This window comes from Ictidomys tridecemlineatus, chromosome 4 (genome assembly GCF_052094955.1).
Source record: "Ictidomys tridecemlineatus isolate mIctTri1 chromosome 4, mIctTri1.hap1, whole genome shotgun sequence".
In the NCBI taxonomy this organism is placed as follows: Eukaryota; Metazoa; Chordata; class Mammalia; order Rodentia; family Sciuridae; genus Ictidomys; species Ictidomys tridecemlineatus.
Window position 1 is genome coordinate 162,065,455 of NC_135480.1, and position 21,118 is coordinate 162,086,572.

At 37.0% G+C, this 21,118-nt stretch overlaps 1 protein-coding gene across 7 annotated transcripts in view; it reads left to right on the forward strand.

Annotated features, from left to right (window-relative positions):
- Focad (focadhesin) overlaps positions 1 to 21,118 on the forward strand; it is a 281,898-nt gene that overhangs the window by 19,875 nt on the left and 240,905 nt on the right. For 4 of the 7 annotated variants that reach the window (XM_021733689.3, XM_005335907.5, XM_078047695.1 and 1 more), the window contains 3 exons: positions 2,242 to 2,330; positions 5,069 to 5,143; positions 7,288 to 7,442. In XM_021733689.3, the coding sequence (XP_021589364.1) occupies positions 2,274 to 2,330; positions 5,069 to 5,143; positions 7,288 to 7,442 (287 nt within the window). In that variant the 5' untranslated portion in view covers positions 2,242 to 2,273. Of the gene's footprint in view, positions 1 to 54; positions 381 to 2,235; positions 2,331 to 5,068; positions 5,144 to 7,287; positions 7,443 to 21,118 lie in introns of those variants that run through there. The other 3 variants (XM_078047697.1, XM_078047698.1, XM_078047699.1) reach the window with 3 other exon arrangements.

Sequence of the window (21,118 nt, forward strand, 5' to 3'; positions counted from 1 at the left end):
GAATTTGCATTTAATCTGACAGGCAATTGAAAACTCACTATGAATTCTTCACAGGGAAATGATGTGGTGGTGGAAATAGCATTTCAGGACAATTAATTTGACAGCGATGTGTGGGATGAACTCAAGCATGGAAAGCCCCAAGACTAAGCAGTTACTGCAGTATGCTTGGCATGAACAACGAAGATGATGAGTCTGGAGTAAAGAGTGCAGAGGAAAAGTGGACCCTGTCGTGTTAGGAAGAAGGCAGCTGATTTTGTGACTGACTGGATTAACAGAATGGTGGTGAAGGAAATTGTGAGAGGAGAGCTGGGAGAAAATGAACCGAACTGCGAACAGTTTCACTCTGCTTCATGCCCATCTCCTTGCTCTTCCTAAGACAGGTCTTCAGCACTTTTTTTAGCTACCTGTGTACTGTGGCCCCAGATGTCTGTTGTATCAGTTAGGCTAACTCCCCTTTCTCCTTTAAGTCCTGTTCAAATGCCAACCTTTCCTGGCCACCCTATTTAAACTCGAAAGTGTGCCCTTCCCAATCTCTCATTCCCTTTACTCTGCTTTACTGCCTGTCTTTTTCTCCTCAGCACTTATCACCTAATATGTTAAGCATTTTATGCCTTTTTAAAAATTGTTTGCCTCATTCTACTGGACTATAAACTCTATGAACATAGAGACTTTTGTCTATTTTTAAAAAATAGCCCTGGCACCTAGAACAGTGCCTGGATAGACAATAGGCATCCAGTAAGTATCTGTTAAATGAATGAATGAATCTTTAAGTTGTGAATCTGTGCCCCAGCAGAATTCTTTTTTTTTTTAATATTTATTTTTTAGTTTTCAGCAGACACAACATCTTTGTTTGTATGTGGTGCTTAGGATCGAACCCGGGCCGCACACATGCCAGGCGAGCTCGATACCACTTGAGCCACATCCCCAGCCCCTATTTATTTATGTTGGGACTGGGGAATTAACCCGGAGTGCTTACCCACCGAGCTACATCCTCAGCCCCTTTTATATTTTATTTAGAGACAGGGTCTTGCTATGTTGCTTAGAGCTTTGCTAAGTTACTGAGACTGGCTTTGAACTCATGATCCTTCTGCCTCAGCCTCCTGAACTGCTGGGATTATAGGTATGTATCATCATCCCAGGAAAATTCTACTTTTTAATTATGTTATAGTAAATAGCAATCTAAACCACCATATTTTTCAAAGTAGTGTAATTTGTTGGTTGTGGTGCTGCATGGAGACTGGATAAATTGGGTTCTTTAGGAAGTCTCCTTATTAGTTCTTTGCTTTCCTTTCATCATCTGCCCTCCTCCATCATTGCATTTTTTTTTTAGAGCCCAGTAGGAAGATGTGTAATATAAGTATTAAAAATTGGTGCTCACTGTATGCTTCATCTTTTTTTTTTTTTTGCACATTAGCTGTAGAGCAGAATTTTATTTAAAAGGCTAGTGGTTCAAATACTATTGCTTGAATAGCTCTGGTACATATAAAATTTACTATCATCTGAGGTTTATACACATAAGCAAAGGAGCTGAGGCCAGCTCACAAAGGGATATTTGATCCTCAGTGACAAGAGAAGCTAAAAGTGCATGCTTGCAGAAGTAACCTAATGGATTTATTTGGACCATATTCTTACCACCTCTGACAGACACAAAAAGACTCAGATAGGAACCTGGCTTTCCACACAAAATTCTGGCTTAATTAACTCTCCTTCCTTCAACTATATATCTCAGTTAAGAATAAAAAAATCTTTCTTGATTAAGAATAAAAATTCTGTCTTGATTGTTCTTTTGATGTGTGAGAAAATTCACCTAAGCGTCACACTTGTCATTAGCAGTTGGATTAGTGCTTAAATGAAAGCTTGTGCCTAAGTGAGGCACCCTGTAAACAGTTCTCTGACTGTCTGACTCTCCCTTATATGTTTTGAGCCATAAAAGGATTACATTCTAGTTCAAATGTGGGGTGAACTTTTGGATTTTTTTGGGGGGTGGTCATGGTGTGAATTCATCTGTTTCAGGATTAACTCTAATAATGACCAAGAGCTGCTGGGCTTTATCAGTTGTGCTGTTGAGTGCTGAAGTGGTCAGTCAGGAATGTTGTGTCAAGGGTTACTCTGCAGAGCTTTATTACCATTGCTGTCTTTGGAATGAATTACATGAATTTCATTCATGTTATTTGGGGAATAATTGGTTTGAACTCCAATCCAATTGGAGGACTAATAATTATTTTTTTGCTTTGGTTACAGAGCCTGTATACATACATGTAAGAGAGGCAAAAATGTCAGAGGATATCAGAAAAAGGTTTGATTTTCCAAATTCTCTTATCCAATCACAGGTAATTTTATCTATTTATTTTTCATGGTCACAAGTGACCTTTTTTGCTGGATGGTTAATTGAACTTTGTTATTTTAACATTTAATATTTTAAATAATATTAATATTTAACATTTAATATTTTGTTCTACATATAGAGAATATTTTACTAAATAACTTTTATATGTGTTTATTTGAAAAAGTATATTTGAAATTTCAAATATCTAAAATTGACCAATCTCAGCTTTTATTTATATCATACTTCTCTTCTTAGAGATAATAAAAACCTTGATTAACTAGTAGGCTCCTGAATATGTATGTATGGATTTTTTATGTCTATAATTAATTATTGGGAGCAGAGGTAAAATGGTTATATATCCAAAGAATATAAGGATTAATATTTAAAATACATATATTTTATCTCTCTGCAACTATTAAGAATAATAGATTTTTATAATAATGCCATTCAATAATTTAAAAAGCCTGGATTTAAAATTTGTTCCAACTATTGAGGCAGAAGACTGTGGTAATTCATTTTAGAGAGTTTTTCTGTAATGAAGATGAATAGCTAAAAGAAAGAAGGCTAACTAGATGCACTCTGGTTAATCAAGGTTCTAAAATGCTTGTTGTCTTTTCCTGGGAGAATAAAGCTAAAAAGCCAGCCTGAAGACTTACCCATGGCCAGAGCAGCATCTTGGATCCTTTCAACAGCTCACTTCGGAGAGGCCCGCTGTGGGAATTGACTTAGCTGGGTAGTGGGGAACCCTTCCATGAGGAGTAGGACACTCCTTATGCAAGATTCCCTTCTACCTGACTGGGTTGGAGTCATATCCTGCTCTGTACAGCACAGGTTCTTGCCATGAAGAAGACAACGGAGGCTTCGAGGATCCTGTCCACAAAGTTTATTTTTCTGTGCTAGGGGTTCCTTGATAGAAAATCAAGAAAATGCCTGTTACTTTTAAATTAAGTGAAAAGCGTATGTGTATTGTATAGCATAGAATGTCTGTTTAAATTCTGTTGTGGAAGATTTAAGTAACAATGTCAACTGAATTATCCTTGCCTTTTGTGTTTTCAAATCAATTTAGGCTCTATCTCTGATTTGTTAGAAGATGACTTCAAAAATACATTAGAGAAATTGAATCTGGTAGAAGTGGGGGATATATAGAATTAGGCTTATTTTCTTTTAGTCCTTTTTCTAATATTGAACTATAGCTTTTTTTTCCCTCTGTTGCATTTCATTGGTTTTATTAGGCTCTTATAATTGTGCCCTGTCCTCTGTGAGTTAAGTTCTTTTTACTATTCTTTTGTAACCACTGCTCAGTGTTCGCACCATATTTCATTGATTCACACACATTTTTTTGCATTTTAGCATCTTTGAAATTGGATGGCATATAGTCATTGATGGCAGCAGTTGAGATACAGTTGGTGCTGCCTGCACAGTTTTGAACTTGGCCATGGTTTTCTAAATGAGTCTCAAAGAGCTCTTTCATTAATATAAAATCAAAATTCTAAATTATAAGAAGCATTGTATATTATAGATTAATTGGCACTGTTTTTCTTTTTGCGCTATATAAAAGAATGGTTTATCTCACAGCTGATGGCCAGATACATTCAATGAAATATGGTATACTTTGTGAAACAGAATCTAAAACTATTCACTGGTCCTCAGTTCTTGGTATTAACCTTTTGCTAGGAGGTAAGAGTAAATTGAACTAAACTTAAAATTCATGTAAATTGAGTGACAAGTTTTATAAAACTGAGCCCCTTAAGCATTGAGGTCTTAAATGAGTTCCTGTGTTTGAAACACACACACACACACACACACACACACACACACACACACACGAAGGGAGTGGGTGTTGTGTTTTATTTGAACTTCTCTGGAAACTTTACAAGACTGACAGCTGTTTTCAGCTATATTATACATTGCCCCAAGTATAGGATGACAGTTGCTTCAGTAAAGATTTCCTCAACCTTCTCAGAATGACTATGATTGTTGCCAGCATACTGGATCCCATACTGGGGGTATGAAGATGAGGTGGTAGGAGGTAACAATATTTATGTGTTTATGTAATCAACGCCTCTGTAAGAATCATGAATTTAACGTGGGGCTCTTTGACTAAAGCAGGATATGGGAAAATTTTAGAGAGATTTATGAGACTGGATTTTTATTAAAGGGCTGGAACCTATGATAAAATGATAATGAAATAAAAAATAATAGGCCTAGAAGAGGGAGAATGGCAGTGAGAAAGGGGAGATCTATTGGTTCAGGTCTGGATGGACTATAGTTGTAAAGACAGGGATGAATTTTTTCTCCATCTTCACTAAAGGTATGATGAAATATGATGAATTTCATTTAGATGCAGAGATAATTTTAAAAATTGTGAGGGTTTCTCATTTGTCTCATGATTTAGTGAATTAAGCAATCTGAAAATACATTGTATCACTACATGACAGCAATTTGAATTGAAAATCTGGCCATCATTTTTAATATGAATTGTAGTTTGCTTATTGGTAATCTGGGATAAAATGCCTACCTTTAGGGTGGTTCTGAAGAATAGAAGTTTTGTCTGTAGAGTGCTTAATTCAGTGCCTTCGGTATTGCAACATTCAATGAAGGGGAACTTTGTTTATTACCAGTTGGCTCCTTGGCATATGCATTATACACTCATCAACTAGTATTGATATCTGGTACCTTCAGGTGCATTATTTGCAAAGAATTTCTGAGAGAATGTATTCATTAATCTTGTTTGTTTTCTAGGCTGTGGGTCATCTTATTGCTGCAGTCCTAAAGGAAAATGGCTTTTCAGGAAAGATTCACCAATCCACCACCCAGGTCTGTCTTTAACTTTGTGCTTTAATTCTATTGTGATATTTCCACAAGCTGGATCACAAATGCACTGGTCTTGTTTCCCTTATAGTTCAGGTCCCCAAGGAGATGATTTTGAATGGTGAGAACTTTATTGCCTGTTTTGTATTTTTCTTTTTCTTTTTTTTCTTTCTTTCTTTTTTTTTTTTGATTGGCTGTGTTTTTACTCTATAGCATTCTTTAAAATTTTTAAATTTATTACAACAGACTCTAAGAGTGCTTGTGGAGAGGGTGAAGGGTGGTGGGGTGGAATGAGGAAAGCCACACTTTAGAGAAAGTTTCTTCTGAGGAAGTATTTTTGGCAAATAGAGAAAATGAACATAGTGGTCTTGTTTGGGTGTAAGAGATTTTTCATGCTTCAGGTCAGCCCCACATATTAGTCCAAAGTTGGAAAGGTCATGCCTTGACAGTGGGACTGGGAGGAAAGCTTCCATTCCATACACAGGGCAGGTGAGTGCCCACAGCTGAAGCACAGATTGAGATACTGGGACACAGCACTTGGGCCTTGGTTGGTCAGTGTAGTGTATCTTGATGTGCTGGTTAGGAATCTCTGCTTACAAGAGGTGTGCTGGGTGCACTCTGCAGAGAACATGGGTGATGGAAATAAGATTGTTTTTCACAATAGAAATAAATTAATTGCTTTTTCTCTGCATTCTTTTTGGTCAGCTTCTTTAAGTTATATTTCTTTACAGCTTCTGCTGACATGTGGAAGTAAGTGTAGGGGCACGCTTCGCTAATTGGCATTTATCTGGCATTTGTATGTACTCATATAAATTAGGTTTTCTGAGAACCCTGATCCTAATCCTGCCTATAATCACATTATGTACTTTGAGAAGATCTAGTGGTTTTACTTAAACTGCCAGGATTTATTGAATGTCAAATCCCTGTAACTAAATGTTTCCTCTTCTACTAATAAATGAATGAGAACACAGTATTACCTGAGGCAACAGTTTACTTACCCATTTATTTTCTCTTTCTGGCCTTAGTAATAGTAATGGAGTAATGACACTTAGAGCCCTTTGATATTGTCCATACAGGTGAATGGGATTTTCTTCTGAATAAAAGGAGAAACGGAATATAAACATTTCCTTCCTGCAGTGACTGATTTTTAACTCTATTGTTCTTTTAATACTGGGATCTGAAGACTGAAGAGGCTCTCAGACAGCCATGCAGGGAAAATGGGCACAATATATTTGTTGGATTCCATTCTGTTTGGAAGTTGCAATCTTCATTTTTTACCCCAAAATGATATATTTCCCTAAAAGATTGTTTCAAGAGGAAGGAAAAATAGCTTCATTTTGAGTTCTTTTTTTTTCTTTAATAAATAAACAAAACCATGTGAAAATCCATCTCTGACCTGGCCCATGATACTTTCAAATAAAGGTTTACTTTTATCAGTGAATCCTCTTTAGGAATCATGAGTTCCTGAGAAAGTTGTAAAAGCAGCATCCTGCTTTTATAGAGGTTTTCAAAATAAGACTTTATGATTACTTAGGTGCCTTTCCAGTGCTTTTCTATCAAAGATGAATTTGCTGTGTGAAGGGAGAAAATTTAATCTTCTTCTTGGGCATTGTTGGTAGTGATGGGATGAGCAGCTGGTGCATTGTCCTACTCTTCTCTCCTTTCTAGGCCCACATTAGACAAATTGTGGAAAGTGGTAGGGCACAGGCAAGTTATAGAGGTGGTCGAAGAGCAGGAACATTTTCTGAAAATGTTATTACCACTTAAGGCTTGAAGCATATGTAATATTTGGAGTTCAACTTAGGCTAACTGATAGGCTGATGCTGTTGGTGTTTGATTAAAATGCCCTGTTAGAACCTGGGCTCGAGTCAAGCCTTTGCTGGGTTGTGTGCCTGATGTTAGATTATACTTCTGCCTGCAGCTAGACTTATTTTGCAGTCCAGATACCAGGTGTGAGAGAGTTTCTATATCAAAACACATCCATTTGCTCTCTCAGAAAATCGACTTTAGTTTATTCTTGCAACAGAGTGACAACAGCATGCTGTTGGTACAGGAAAGCTAGCCTACTGTGAACAAATTACGCATTGATGAATGATGGTGTGTGTGTTTGCTGTTCATCAGTGTGTCTTTAATCACTGGTTTGATTTCAGACCCCTTCTTTGAACTTGCTGTGGGAGAAGTGCTGCAGTGACAGTGTGGTGGTTCGAACAGCCTGCTGCGAGGGTCTGGTGGCACTTGTTGCTCAGGATCATGCAGAGTTTAGCTATGTTCTCAATGGAATTCTCAACCTCATTCCATCAACCAGGTACTCCTTCTTCCGTGTTTGATCAGTTGACAATTTAAGCTTTCAGAAAAAAAGTTTATAAATTCCGTGTTATGGGTTAATATTGACCAACTTGTTTTTCTTTCCTTTAGAATGTGCAGTAAGATCATGCTAATTTAAACCCCATGATTTTGAATTTATAGTCCTTTGCTGTATTTAAGTTTAGGGGCTCTACTTAAATTTACCATTGCTCTTTTTTTATGGAGAAATTAACAAAGTATTTTATAATTCACAATTGTAGTAAAAATTTTTGACTTATTTTAAGAAAGGTTTCCCCTAAGAATTCGTACTATCACATTGGTACAGTTTATACACTGTATTGGCAGTACTTGTTAGCCCTTGTCAACTAGTAATGTATATTAGAAAATGATAACAATTCTTCCTTTTTAAAAATATCTTTATTAGTTATTGGTGCTGAGAATCGAACCCAGGGTCTCACACATGCTAGGCAAGCGCTCTACCACTGATTACAACTCCAGTCTACCACTTATTTCTTTAAAAGTATTTTGTGACTTGGGAATACCTTATCTCTGATTATTCCAAGTGAATAATGTTTGTTCTTTCAATAACACATTATTTTGTATAATTTATACATTCATTTTGTATAGCCATGTTTAGGCCATTCACAGATTGAGGGTCATAGATTCACAAGGGATAGAAAGGGCCAAACGTTCCAATTTGGTCAGACAGGAACATATTAGAAGCAGTGAACATCTCTTATAAAATGCCCTCTGAGGATTGGGAATGTAGCTTGGTGGTAGAGAGCTTGCCTGGTATGTGTGAGGCCCTGGGTTCTATCTCTACCATTACAAAAATTCAAACCAAACTAAACCAGACAACCAAACAACAACAAAACTCCCTGAAAAGGAGATACCACTTTTTCCTTAAATAAATGGTCTTATAAAACACTAATTTTTGCCCACATTAAATCATTTGGAATTCTGTTCCTTCTAACTTTCACCCAGCTTCTCTCCCATTCTCTTCCATGCTCATTTTTTATTGTGATATTGTAGAACTGAGTGCTTAATCTTTTTTTCTGTCTTCAGTGGGGAGGGAGATGTCTGTAACTATCAGTCTGAGAAAGAAGCCTTCCTGGGCTTGAAGTCTATTGGACTATGTGAACTTTAAGTCTTTTAACCTTTCTGCATAAATTCTATTGTTTCATCCATTTTTCCATTTTTGAAGTTTTGGCTTTCCTATTAATTTCGCTGTCTGTCGTAGTTATAAGTCCAAATTCTGTGGCATGGTATGTGAGTACTTCTCAGACCGTTCTAGTCTCCTGGTCAGGCTGTGTTTCCTCCCATGCTTCCTCTGCTCACATGCATTTACTGCTCACTCTTCCTGAGCCTTTGCAGTGCTCCACTTCTACATGTATTCCTTCCCCTTCTTCTGATGTTGTCTTTGTTATCCTTCAATGGTCAGCTCAGACATCCTCCTTTCTGCCCAGACATTTTCCTCTTCTCATCTGAGTGATTTGCTCTTTCATATAAATAAAGAAACAGATATCGTATATGTATTAACTTGTATTTTAATACCTTGCACACTCATTGTACTTAGTTTGTGGCCAAACATTTCTGAATAAGAAAGGGTTGGGGCTAGGTTTGTGGCTCAGTGGTGGTAGAGCTCTCACCTAGCATGTGTGAGGCCCTGGGTTCGAGCCTCAGCACCACATAAAGACAAATAAATAAAGGTATTATGTTCATCTACAACTAAAAAAAAAAAAAAAAAGAAAGGGTTAGATCATGACTAAAAACTTACTTATCTTCTCTCTTTTTGTTTCTATATACACTCTCTCGCTTGCGTATGTCCACACCCACACACAGAAATAATTTTAGTAGAATTCTATTGTATTATCATTAAAAAGTAATTTTGAGGAAGATTTCTAAATGATGAGAATTTTATGTATCTCGATTATTGGTTGACCTTAAGCAGGTCACTTAGATTTTGACTTACCCCTTTTGTCAGATATAGCTAATGATACTTATTCCTTCTATATAGTTTGCAAATACCTGAATACCTTTGTAAACATTGAGTCTACTTGCATTGCATAGTTGTATATTTATATTAAAGTATCAGCAGTTAAGGGGACCAGGGCAATGAATTCTATATATCTAAGGGATAATTAGACCAGATTAGATTATGCCCTTAATTAAAAAAAATTTTCTTAGAATATTATGCTGGTGTGGGATATTGTTCACACATCAGTAGAAATACATCTCACTATTATAAGCTGCAAAGTATAAGCTTCACTAATAGTAAATCTGCCTATCATCTGTGTATAATTGTCAGTAACATTATTTTTTCTTTTTCAAATTTAAAAATGTATTTTTTGAATAGGCAATATATTCACATTGGATATATGAGGCACAGTCTACCCCTGTCTTTGTCTATTAAATATTCCTTTGGGTCTATTATCTTCTTTCCAGACCTACTGTCCTATCGTAGGCCAAAGACCCTGTCTCTCTCTGTCTTTTTTTTCCATAGAGCCAAAACTGTTACTAGATCTTATTGTCTTAAAAGATATTCTATGTACATATAATTGAAAATTTATATGTATGAGAAAGTATATAGTCTGACGTGTTAGCCACAAAGAAATGTAGATAAAGTAGACCTAACATTATGAAAGTTTTTTTTTTTTTTTTTTTTTGAGGTGCGCTCTTGATATTGTCCAGGCTGGTTCTAAACTCCTGGACTCAAGTGATTCTCCTACTTTAGTCCTCTTGAGTGCTTGGACTACCCGCATGTGCCACTACACATGGCTTCCAATTTAATTTTTAAATCAGTTTGGCCATAAACGTGTGATATAAGTGCTAAGTTTTTCTTTTTTGTTGCCAGTAGAGGTAATAATTATTTGAATGTCACAAAATAGAAATTTTTTCATTTTCTTTATTTCAAGTAACATAGCTTTTAGGTTTGTAGCAATCACAAAGACCAAACTTTGTACTGTTTTATATGTTTTTTTTTTTTAAAGCAAAATGGGAATCAAATTTAAGAAACATAAGCTAATTAGAAACAGAAGAATCAAACAGCCTTCTCTTCCAAATGCTGCATGGGAAATTTTCTGAGACACAAATCATCTCTGTCTTTGGGATCTGTAAGCAGGATGACTTTGGCAAAGATTTTTGGGTCTTCAGTTTCTAGTATCTAAGTTCCTACTTGACTTGGGATTTCTCCTCTTAAAATAGAGGGTTATCAGAATCTAAAGGTACTTTGGGAACCGAACTCCATCATGACTATTTATCTTTGATTTAGCAAAATATTCTAAAACTCTGTCTTTCCATTTGTCTTTGAACCTAATATCCTTCAGGAACTGAGAAGTGGGTGGGGAGAGAAAAAGCTAACAGTGTCTTCTATAGGATAGACATTTAGAAAATATAGCTTGTGGAGTTTTCTCAGCATTGTGGCAGAAATTGAAAGCTATATAGACAGAAGGAAAAGTAGGTGAGATGCTCTCTTCCAGCTGTATTACCGGCTCTTTGGCCTTTTGCAGGCCTCCTTTGTAAAATGCCTTTGGAACAAGGCTGGAAGCCCCCTCCCACTTGAAACCCAGCTTGCAATTTGCAAAACTTGGTTTCAAGGGTGCTTCCTTGTATAGTCTAACTTTGAAAAAGACTTGACATTTGCAAGTGCCCTGGTTGTCTAAACTTCAGGGAGTGGCTGGGAAAGTGTCTGGCTCTGCTTGAGAGACTGTTCTCTTCAAAGGAGCAGTTTGATGTCCTAGAGTGTTCTCGGTTCAAAGCCGAGACAACATGAAACAATTGTAGACTAGTTTTTATAGCTTCTGTAAACAAAGAAATGGATTTAAGCCCTCTAAAATGTCCTTTTAATCAGTAAGGAAATTTGAAAAAAAAAAAATTCCCTAGGGACGGTGAAGGAAAGAAAGGGACCACAAAGGAGATACAGTAAGGAAATCTTTATTACCCATTAAATGTGAATTTTGAAATTAACCAAAACTGAAATTAAAGTGAATGATATATAGTAGCATATACTTTTCTTGTCCTTTGAGGAATTGCTTGTTTTGAGTTGAGATTATTTTTGGTTTTGTTTTTAATATTGAATTTATCCGGAGATAAAGATTCCCAGGCAAGGAGTTTCCCATTTTTCTTTCCTTACATATTTTCCCCTTTAACTGCTCACACAGCCATTGTTACAGTTGCTTAGTAACGGGATTGTGAATAAAGTCTTACTCTCTGTGGAACCAGGTATTCAGTGTTCAGTATTGAGGTGTCATGACAGCCTGTAATTTCAGCTCAACTGCTTTCCCCCAACCCTTCTTCATTTGCAAATGTGCTTGGTAGGAAGGTTATGCTGCCAGATAAACTAGGCTAATAGACTAATATTTGATTTGTTTGCTTTTTGTGCTTCCAAACAGGGAAGGGACCTGTGGTTGATATATTTTGGGAATGTTAAGTGTGTTAAATGTGAGAAATTGAAGGGTATTTTTTGAAGTCTACTTTTTTTGGGGGGGGGGAGTTGGTAGTGGTGGCGGTATGGTACTGATGATGGATCCAGGGTCTCATGCATACTGGGTGAGTGCTGTACCACTGAGCTATACCCCAGCCCCAAGTTTACTTTTTAATGAAATGTTCTACAGAATATTAAATATTCCCATAGAGGGTCCTGACTATTGGATTTGTGAATCTTTGATCTTGGATTGATGAAAGTCCAATGATTAGAAATGTTTTTGAGAACTCTTCGAAGTGAAGATTTAGGATAATTTATTGAGAAAATACTTGTCTCTTGGGGTTTACTCTTACTGATGATCTTGTGCCTTGGGAAACTTAATTCCTTTGTTATCAGGTAGGAAATGCTGACAATCAGGCAGACATACTGTTCCTGTCTTGTTGTATTGCATTTTGTACTATTTAGCTCCTTTCTCTTTATTTCTTTTGGCAGGAGAATAACCACCAAGGAAGGATGGATCTTTGAGGTTTCCTCCAAAGGTTAGGGAAGATGGCATGCTTTAATCTGCAGCTGGGGTGTCAGAGTATTACTTTGTGGAGATGGTTTCAGGGTTGATATGTACATTGATATCATTGCCTACTTAACTTTTATCAAAGGGTGAAAGAGTTATTAGACCATGCCCGTTTCCCCATCATCTTGTCTTTTAAATATTCCTTTTAGGCCTATTATCTTGTTTCCAGATGTAGTCCTTCCTTTCCCCCCAAATCCTTTTCTTTTTTTACTTCCTCTAAAATTCCAGAATCTCTCTCAAGTCAAAGCTCATAAACAGAAAAGTGATTCCAGCCACTTTCCTCATCTAGGACATTCTGCCCTATTTTTTTTTTCTTTTTTTCAGTCCGTTGATCTGGCTGAAGGCTTTGTTTATCACAAAATCTTCCATTTTAAGAGTCATGTGTTTATGCTGAGATGTTCCTAGGTGATTTAAGAACAGTGACTACTGAACACATGTTACTTTTATAATGGAAAAATGCTTCAGAAGAAATCCAGCTGTTTTCTGAGTGAGTACACAGAACATTTCCAAGCAAATGCTCAATAGCATTATATCTCTTAGGGTTTTTTTTTTGTTTGTTTGTTTGTTTTTTCCCCTAAGAAGTATTATTTTTTTGTCATTCATTTATTTAAGCATGAATTCCACAAAACTGTTTTTTTTCCTTCTCTTCCTTTCTATTTTTCATAATGTTACAATGAATTTAGACAATGATTTGATCATTAACTTAGTGTTTATCATCCACTTATTTGCTGGTGACTTTCTGTGCTTTAGGCTGCCCACTTATCCTTTTCAGGGATCTTTGATTCTTACTGGTTATGAAGAGACTTGGCCACATTTGTGCCATTTGTTTTCATGATACATAGAGATGATCCCTTTTTAGGATGCTCTTGTTCTCTTTAACCGAAGCCCTTTTTATTCTATCCCTGTTCAAATGTGGGTACTTTGTGCCTCATATTTGATATATTTTGGAAGCAAAGAAGCAAACATTATTCACAATCTTTTTCAAAGAAGACCGAGCATACATGAGCAGTATTTAGTGTTGTAATCAAGTGAACCACAACAAAAGAAAGCTGATACATGTTATTCATATGCACAATAGTGATCATGCCATTTTGCCTAGTGAAAAGCAATTTGCAAGAGTGGTTTTAATTAGTATAGTTTTTACAGCTTGTCACAAAAAAGCCTGTTTGTTCTATATGTTTTGGAATCTTTAATATTATTATTGATCCATATTCCCTCAGTGTAAAATCTAGGGGTTGGCACCTTTTTTTTTTCTTTTTTTGTGGTATTATGGATTAAACCCACTGTTCCACTGAGCTACAACCCAGCTTTTTTTTTTTTTAATAATATATATTTTTAGTTGTAGATGAACAAAACACCTTTATTTAGTTTCTTTTTATTTTCTTTTTTTAATGTGGTGCTGGGGATCAACCCAGTGCCTCATGCATGCTCGGCAAGCACTCTACCACTGAGCCATAATCCCAGCCCCCAACTGTTTTTATTTTTTATTTTTATTTTGAAAGAGAGTCTCACTAAGTTGTCCATGCTGGCCTCGAACTTGCGATTTTTCAATTTCAGCCTCCCAAGTAGCTGAGATTACAGGCATGTGCCAACATGCCCACTAGGTCTTGGCTCTTATGCCCAGTGAAAATTAAGGTCCCTGTTTGCATTTTCTCTTGCTACTACAATTGTGGCTTAGTCCTGAAGTCTCCTTCACTCTCTCTTAAAGAGTTCTTGAGTAAATTTAGTTTTTCTTGGCACCTGTCCAAGGAGGGACTTGTTCCAGCTGATCTTTATTGAAGAGCTTTTGGCATCAGGTTCCTGAATATGTTAGGAGCCTTTGGACTACCAGTTAAAGACATTCACTTGAACGTTGAGCATAAAAGGGCAATTTTCTTTTCCTTTTTTGTTTAAAATGAAGTGTAGGGGGTGCCATAGGATCCAAAATTAGGAATGTCCCTGGACTTCAGAAAAAAATTGGATGTAGGCTGTGTATTTCATTCTGGGCACTTTCTGAAAACTGACTTTCTGTGCTTCCTAGTTCATAGGGCACCACTTGATCCTGGGTTTATCATTTCTTATGTATGAAAGATAGCCAGACTGAGAATTGGATTTCTTGGCCTCAATTACAGATTTCCAAGGGCAGGGCCCAAAGTTGGATCAGTCAGCTCTGCCAGGGGTTGTGTATCAGTTTTCTTGAGCTGCTGTAACAAATGACAATGAAATTAAAACATGGTGGCTTAAAATAGCAGAAATTTATTCTTTCATGATTCTTGATGCCAGAAGACTACAACGAAGGTCTCAGTAGGATTGGTTCCTTCTGAAAGCTCTGGGAGAATCTGTCCTATGCCTTTCTTCTAGTCTGGTGGCTGCTGACAAGCCCTGGCATCCTTTGGCTTGTGGATGCATAACTACATTTTCTGCCTTTGAACTCTTATGGGTGATATCTCTGTGTATCTCTTTTTCTCAAATATTCTGTTTTTTTTCTTTCTCTCTTGTAAGGATACTTATTATTGGATTTAAGACTCACTCAAGAAGACCTCATCTTGAAATCCATTTTTTTTTTTTTTTGAGTACCAGGGCTTGAACTCAGGGGCACTTGACCACTGAGCCACATCCCCAGACCTATTTTGTTTTTTATTTAGAGACAGAGTCTCACTAAGTTGCATAGTGCTTTGCTTTTGGTGAGTCTGGCTTTGAACTCATGATCCTCCTGGCTTAGCCTCCCAAGCCTCTGGGATTATAGGTATAATTATATCAGCAAAGATACTATTTCAAAATAAAGTCATATTCACAGGAGTGGGGGGCTAGGACTTAGAAGTATCCTTTGGAGAATACAAGGTAACTAACTCTCTACCTGCTGTGTCTTCATTGTGTGCACATATACCAAGCAAATGAGTTGAGAAGGAACATTAATTCCCTAAAGAGAGAGGAGACCTGAATGCTGTTCTGAGGAACCTTTTGCATTGGGATTGAAATTGAAGGAGAGCCATGACCTTGGAAATAGGTGCTGCTCATCCAGTTTAGATCTAGCTTTGAAATAATCATGCTTAAGCATAAGTGACTGAGATCACATCTGTGTTGCTCTGATAGGGATAGAGGGAGGAGAGGTTGAGAAGAGAGTTGGTGTCAAAGATGACACTGGGATGGTGGGATACTGCATGTTTTATTTCCTCCTCTTATTGGTACAGATGTTTTTTAAAAAGTGTAAATGATATTTCCAAACAGGAATAATAATGGAAACAACCGCTGCATTGGTTGCTAGTGGGAGGGGTGGTTAAGGGAGGAAACTACCCTTCCTTTAGTATTAGCTGTGTGCATTCCTTGTGCTTTAGAACTTCACCTGAAATTCCTTATTGATTCTTCAGGACAGCCTGGTGAGGAGAGACTTCTTCATCAGTGGTATTGTGTTCTTCTGTTAAAAGACAAATAATATCTGATTATTTTTCTTTTTGATGATGTTAGTAGCCGTTGAAACTCAGTGACTAGGTCCATTAATTCCTTGGGTTAGGAGTTTCAAATGGTGACATTCTATTACTATCATTTGTTTTTCTTTCCTCATTTCTTGATTTATAACTATCAAGTAAAACTTCCCAATATTTACTAAAAGGACAATTTGTAAAGGAAAGTTAGGATATATACATAATTCTTTCTTTTGTTTATTAAATTTCAAAATAATGAGTACTTTTTTTTTTCAACAGCTTTTCCGTGGTGACCTTTCTTTCATAAAAAAACATTAATGATGGGTTGGGGCTATAGCTCAGTGAGTGCTTGCCTTTGGAGAATAAAAGTTAGCTAACTTTCTACCAGCATGCATGAGGCACTGGGTTCGATTCTCAGCACCACATAAAAATAAATTAATAAAGGTCCATTGACAACTAAAAAAAATTAATGAGCTCATAGTTTAAATATTTTTGATTTACTTTTCAGTTCTCTTTTCTCTTTTTAAACATCCTTTGAAACTATATTATTTTCCCTCTTTTTTAATACTCTAGACGTACGGGCCACCAAATGCCGCAGTCTGGCTGGGCACAATTCAGGAGCCACTTGTCAAAAGAAACGAACTTTATTTTTAGAATCACACAGGCCAAACAAAACAGCTCCTCAGGAAAAACCCTCAGAGCCCAACTGCCACCACCAGCTTCCCACAAGCCTCTCCCTCAACCACCAGCCACACCACCTCCCACAATCCTCCTGCTCTTGAGGCCGATTGGCTGGGTCGCGTGGGCAGAGCCAAAAAATTCCCCCAATGAGCAGCTCCGTGGTCTGAAAGGACAGGGAAACAGCCCACTGAGCATCACTGCAGAGGAGCCAATCAGCTACATGTTGCTCGGGCCGCTGTGAGCCAGTCATCAGCTGGCAGTTTGAAAGGGTGGGGAAATAGCTCAATGAGCATCTCCAATGAGCATCACCACAGAGGAGCCAATCAGCTACATGTTGCTGGGGCTGCTGTGAGCCAATCATCAGCCAGCAGCTGGAAGTTTGCTGGCAGCTGGAAGTTTGCTGAGGCCCCTTCGGCTGTGGCTCTCAACATCCTTCCTTCCCTTCCCTTGCCTTCTCCCCCCACACTCTTTTTTTTTTTCTTGTACTAGGCTCACACATGCTAGGCAAGCATTCTACCACAGAGTTATGTACCCAGCCCTTGTTTTTTCATTTTTGAGACAGGATTCCACTGAATTGCCCAGACTGGCTTGGAACTTGTGATCCTCCTGCCTCAGCTTCCTAAGTAGCTGCAATTACAGGCATTCACCAACATGCCTGGCTATTCCCTCTATTTTTTATGGCTGTTTTTTGGATATACTGTTTAAGAACATCTTCAGGCAGGGTTAAATAAGTCTCAAAAATTCTATTATTATTCAGTGATCTTCATACATAATAAATGAGTTAAGGTAGAAGGGAAGGAAAGAAAATAGCATCTTTCCAAAGGTGGTTCGTGCTCTTATATCAAGTTACAGGGGCCATGTAATATTTCTGAAACTCTCTTAGGACTTAGATTTATCTATATGGTTATCAGTTTTCAACAGAGCAGTTAAAATTCTGTATATCATCTAAATATTCTCTTTCTTCTATTAGGAATTGAAGTAGGTTTTAATATTATTAAGTCCATGTATTAAATGAGAAAAACAAAACTCCAACCAAAAAACTGCCACTCCCTTGCCCCAATAGGGTTGTTTCATTGCTTGATGATGTAAATGCATTATATTAATATTATTTTTCTTCATTGCAATTCCTTCACTTATAATTCCTTCATTGGCTAAATGTGTGATTTTTAAATGAATGGCCCTGTGTAGCCACAACTAATAATACTATCTGTACTGGTTTATTTAGTAAAAAAAACAAGCAATTAATTTTGAAAATTAAATATATCAGATACTCTAATTTCAATGTGCATGTATAAAATCATATCATTCCAAAACTAGAAATTACCTTGAGAGATCCTCCCTGGAGATGAGCAAGACAATACTTTAGATATATGCATCCATGTGAGCCATGAACACATTTAGTGAGTTTCTTTCTTTCTTTTTAATATATATATATATATATATATATATATATATATTTTTTTTTTTTTACTTGTAGATGAACACAAAACCTTTATTTTATTTATTTTTATGTGGATCTAACTTGTTGCCTCACGTGTGCTAGGCAAACACTCTACCACTGAGCTATAACCTTAGCCCACAAGTTTATTTTTTCCCTTGTTTTCCTGTGATGTCATGTGAGTTGAGCAGGCATCATTGTTACACTCGTGGTGTTTCTGCTATAGAGGGGACTATGACAAGCACATAGTTTTACATGTTCAAAAACGTTCATGAAACTATGCATATGACACTACATTCAGACCACATATAGTGCACTGGAAGTGCCTTAATTAGAGGGCATTGCCTTAAGTTATTAAGGAAGGCTTTCCCAAGGAACTAATGCCTAAGATGCGATCAAGGAATGTGTATGCGTTATCAAGGCAAACACAAGATCGCAAAACATTTCAGGTGCAGGAAATGGTATGTGTCAAGTCCCTGTTGTGGAAGGAAAGATGGCTACTAGGAAGCCTAAAAGAATGCTTAGAGCAAGTGGAGAGTGGTTTGAGATGAGGCTGGGAAAACGGTGGGGGCCAGACAATGCAGGCTGTGATGGATGATTGAGGATTTGGGTCTTTATCTGGGGTGCAGAGGAAATCTATTGAAGTATTTTATCTAGTGGGTATCAGTGATTTCACAAAAAGCAATCTGGCTGCAGCATGAAGATACAATTGAAAGTGTTAGCTTTGGGGTAGGCAGATAGAGTAGATCAGGGAGATGAGCTTAGGTGGCTGTGGCTGATGTTCAGGTGAGAGTTGATGTCTGCCTCCACTAGAGATATAGATTTGTGAGGTTTTTAGTGGGTGAAACGTTTGAGATGGATTGACTATAAAGATGCCTGTGAGGGATCTGTCAAAGGAGACACCTTATTTCTGCTTTGATTTCTCTAAGTAGATAGGGAACATTAGACGACCAGGTGTATGGGGAGAACAGAAGTTCAGTTTTGGACATGTTGACTATGAGGTGGAATTCAGATGCTGAAGTGGGAATAGAAGGATGTGCTTGTTATGTTAATGATATCCCCTGAACACATTATGCTATGAATAAGTCAGGCATAATATCTAATCAGCTTTTTTTTTTGCCCTGATTAAAGTCTTGTCTTTGATTTGTTAATTAACTGTTCTGTGTACCTCAAACTCATACAGCCTGCTTGTCTGAAGGCTAATTCCAGTTCCTAAAAATGTTCTTTGGAAGCCTACTTTCTCAAATTAAACAACATGCTTTTTGTCTGTACTAAACTGTGGCTGAAGATAGCTTCTAAATAAGACACTGGTTATTTTATTGTTTATTTAAATTTTGCTCATACTATCTAGTCAGGAGATCAGGTATAATCTTCTATTTGTGTTCAGAAGTCCTTACTCAGTTGAGATTATAAATTCCCCCCAGCCCTTTTTATTGGTACTAGGAGGTGGAGCCCACGGCCCCATGCATGCTGGGCATGTGCTCTACCACTGAGCTACACCCTCACTCCCTTTTCCTTTTTTAAACTAATAAAGTTGTTCATACTTTTTTGAAAATCCAGACAGTGGCATTTCTAGATTGTGAAAGTAGTAACTGGTAAAATTTCTTTGTATCATTTTATTTTTAAAAATTCACTTTTTATTTGATCTTGATGAAAAGTAGGAAATGGCAGGTCTGGAAAGCCTTAGCAATATTATGGCATGTGAGAGGTTCTCCCAAGTCCTGGCCTTGGTTTCCTCTAAGATATAAAGAAAGCTAGGGTGTCTGAACCCAGGACCAGGTACATAGAGTTAGGGAATAACTAACTCTAGTGAAATTGGAATCCCATTTTTAAAAGTATTTCTACACACATATACCAGGTATTTAAAATTTGTCCTAAAGCTTGCGTCTCCATTTAATATGCAATGGAAAGCTTTGCATGTCACTATTTATCCATCTGTTTGTATCCTTATTAACAGGTTTGGAGTGTTCTATAATCAGATGTTTTATATTTTAACCATTTCCTTATTGGTAAATATGTATTCTGTCTTTGTGTGTGTGTATGTGTGTGTGTATGTGTGTGTCTATGTGTGGTACTAGGGATTGAACCCAGGGGTGCTTTACCACTGATCTACATCTCCATCACTTTTTATCTTTGTATTTTGAGGCGGGGTCTCCTTAAGTAGCCCTGGCGGGCCCCAAACTTGCATTCCTCCTGCCTCAGCCTTGAGAGTTGCTAGGATTATAGGCATGAGCCACTAAACCCGGCTCTATTTCATTTTTCAAGATAACAAATGTAATGTGATATCTTCTTTTGATATAAGTGTTTAACTGTAGGATTGGTTCTAGAAGCAGAATTTATGAGGGAAAGGATATAGTCATTTAAAATTTTTATAGATGATGTGAATTGCTCTCCATAAAGACTGAAACAACCTCACACAACACAAAAATGCTTATTTCCCCATTCACTCATCAACACTGGATATGATTAATCTTATTTTTTTGTTATTTGCATATCTATATTCTCTGCTTATTTTTCTATTCTATGACTTGTCTTATTTTGTTGCTTTTCTTGTTTTGTGGATATGAACCTTTTGTCATGTGTTACAAATTTTCATCTTAGACTCTATCTACCTTTTTCTCTTCAAAGACCAAAGTTCCTTGTAGTTTGTGTCTTTTCATTCCCTCTATTATTTCTTATGAATATGTTAAAAAACAGATGATTCACTTTTAAAATAAACTTTCTAAAGTATATAATTGACTGGTTTTTAGTATATTTATAAGATTTGTGCAATTACCATACATTATCTTTTTTTTTTCCCTCCTGTGATGATGATCATATACAGTGCTTCAAGAATTCTAGGCATGTGCTCTAACACTGAGCTATCCCCCCAGCCCTTTTAACTGGCGAACTTTAAGAAAAAAATTTAGAGTGTTATGTCTTAAAATATTTATTTTGTCCACATACATTACACTTATTCTTTTTTGTTTTTTGCTCCATTCAGGTTTGTACATGAGAATTCTAATAATAGCTGGGTGTGGTGGCACCTGCCTATGGTCCCAGTTGCTCAGGAGGTTGAGGTGGGAGGATCACTTGAGCCCAGGAGTTTGAGACCAAGATCCTATCTCAAAAGAAAAGAAAACAGTAAGAAAAAAAGCTGATACCAAATTAGACATTTTATTCT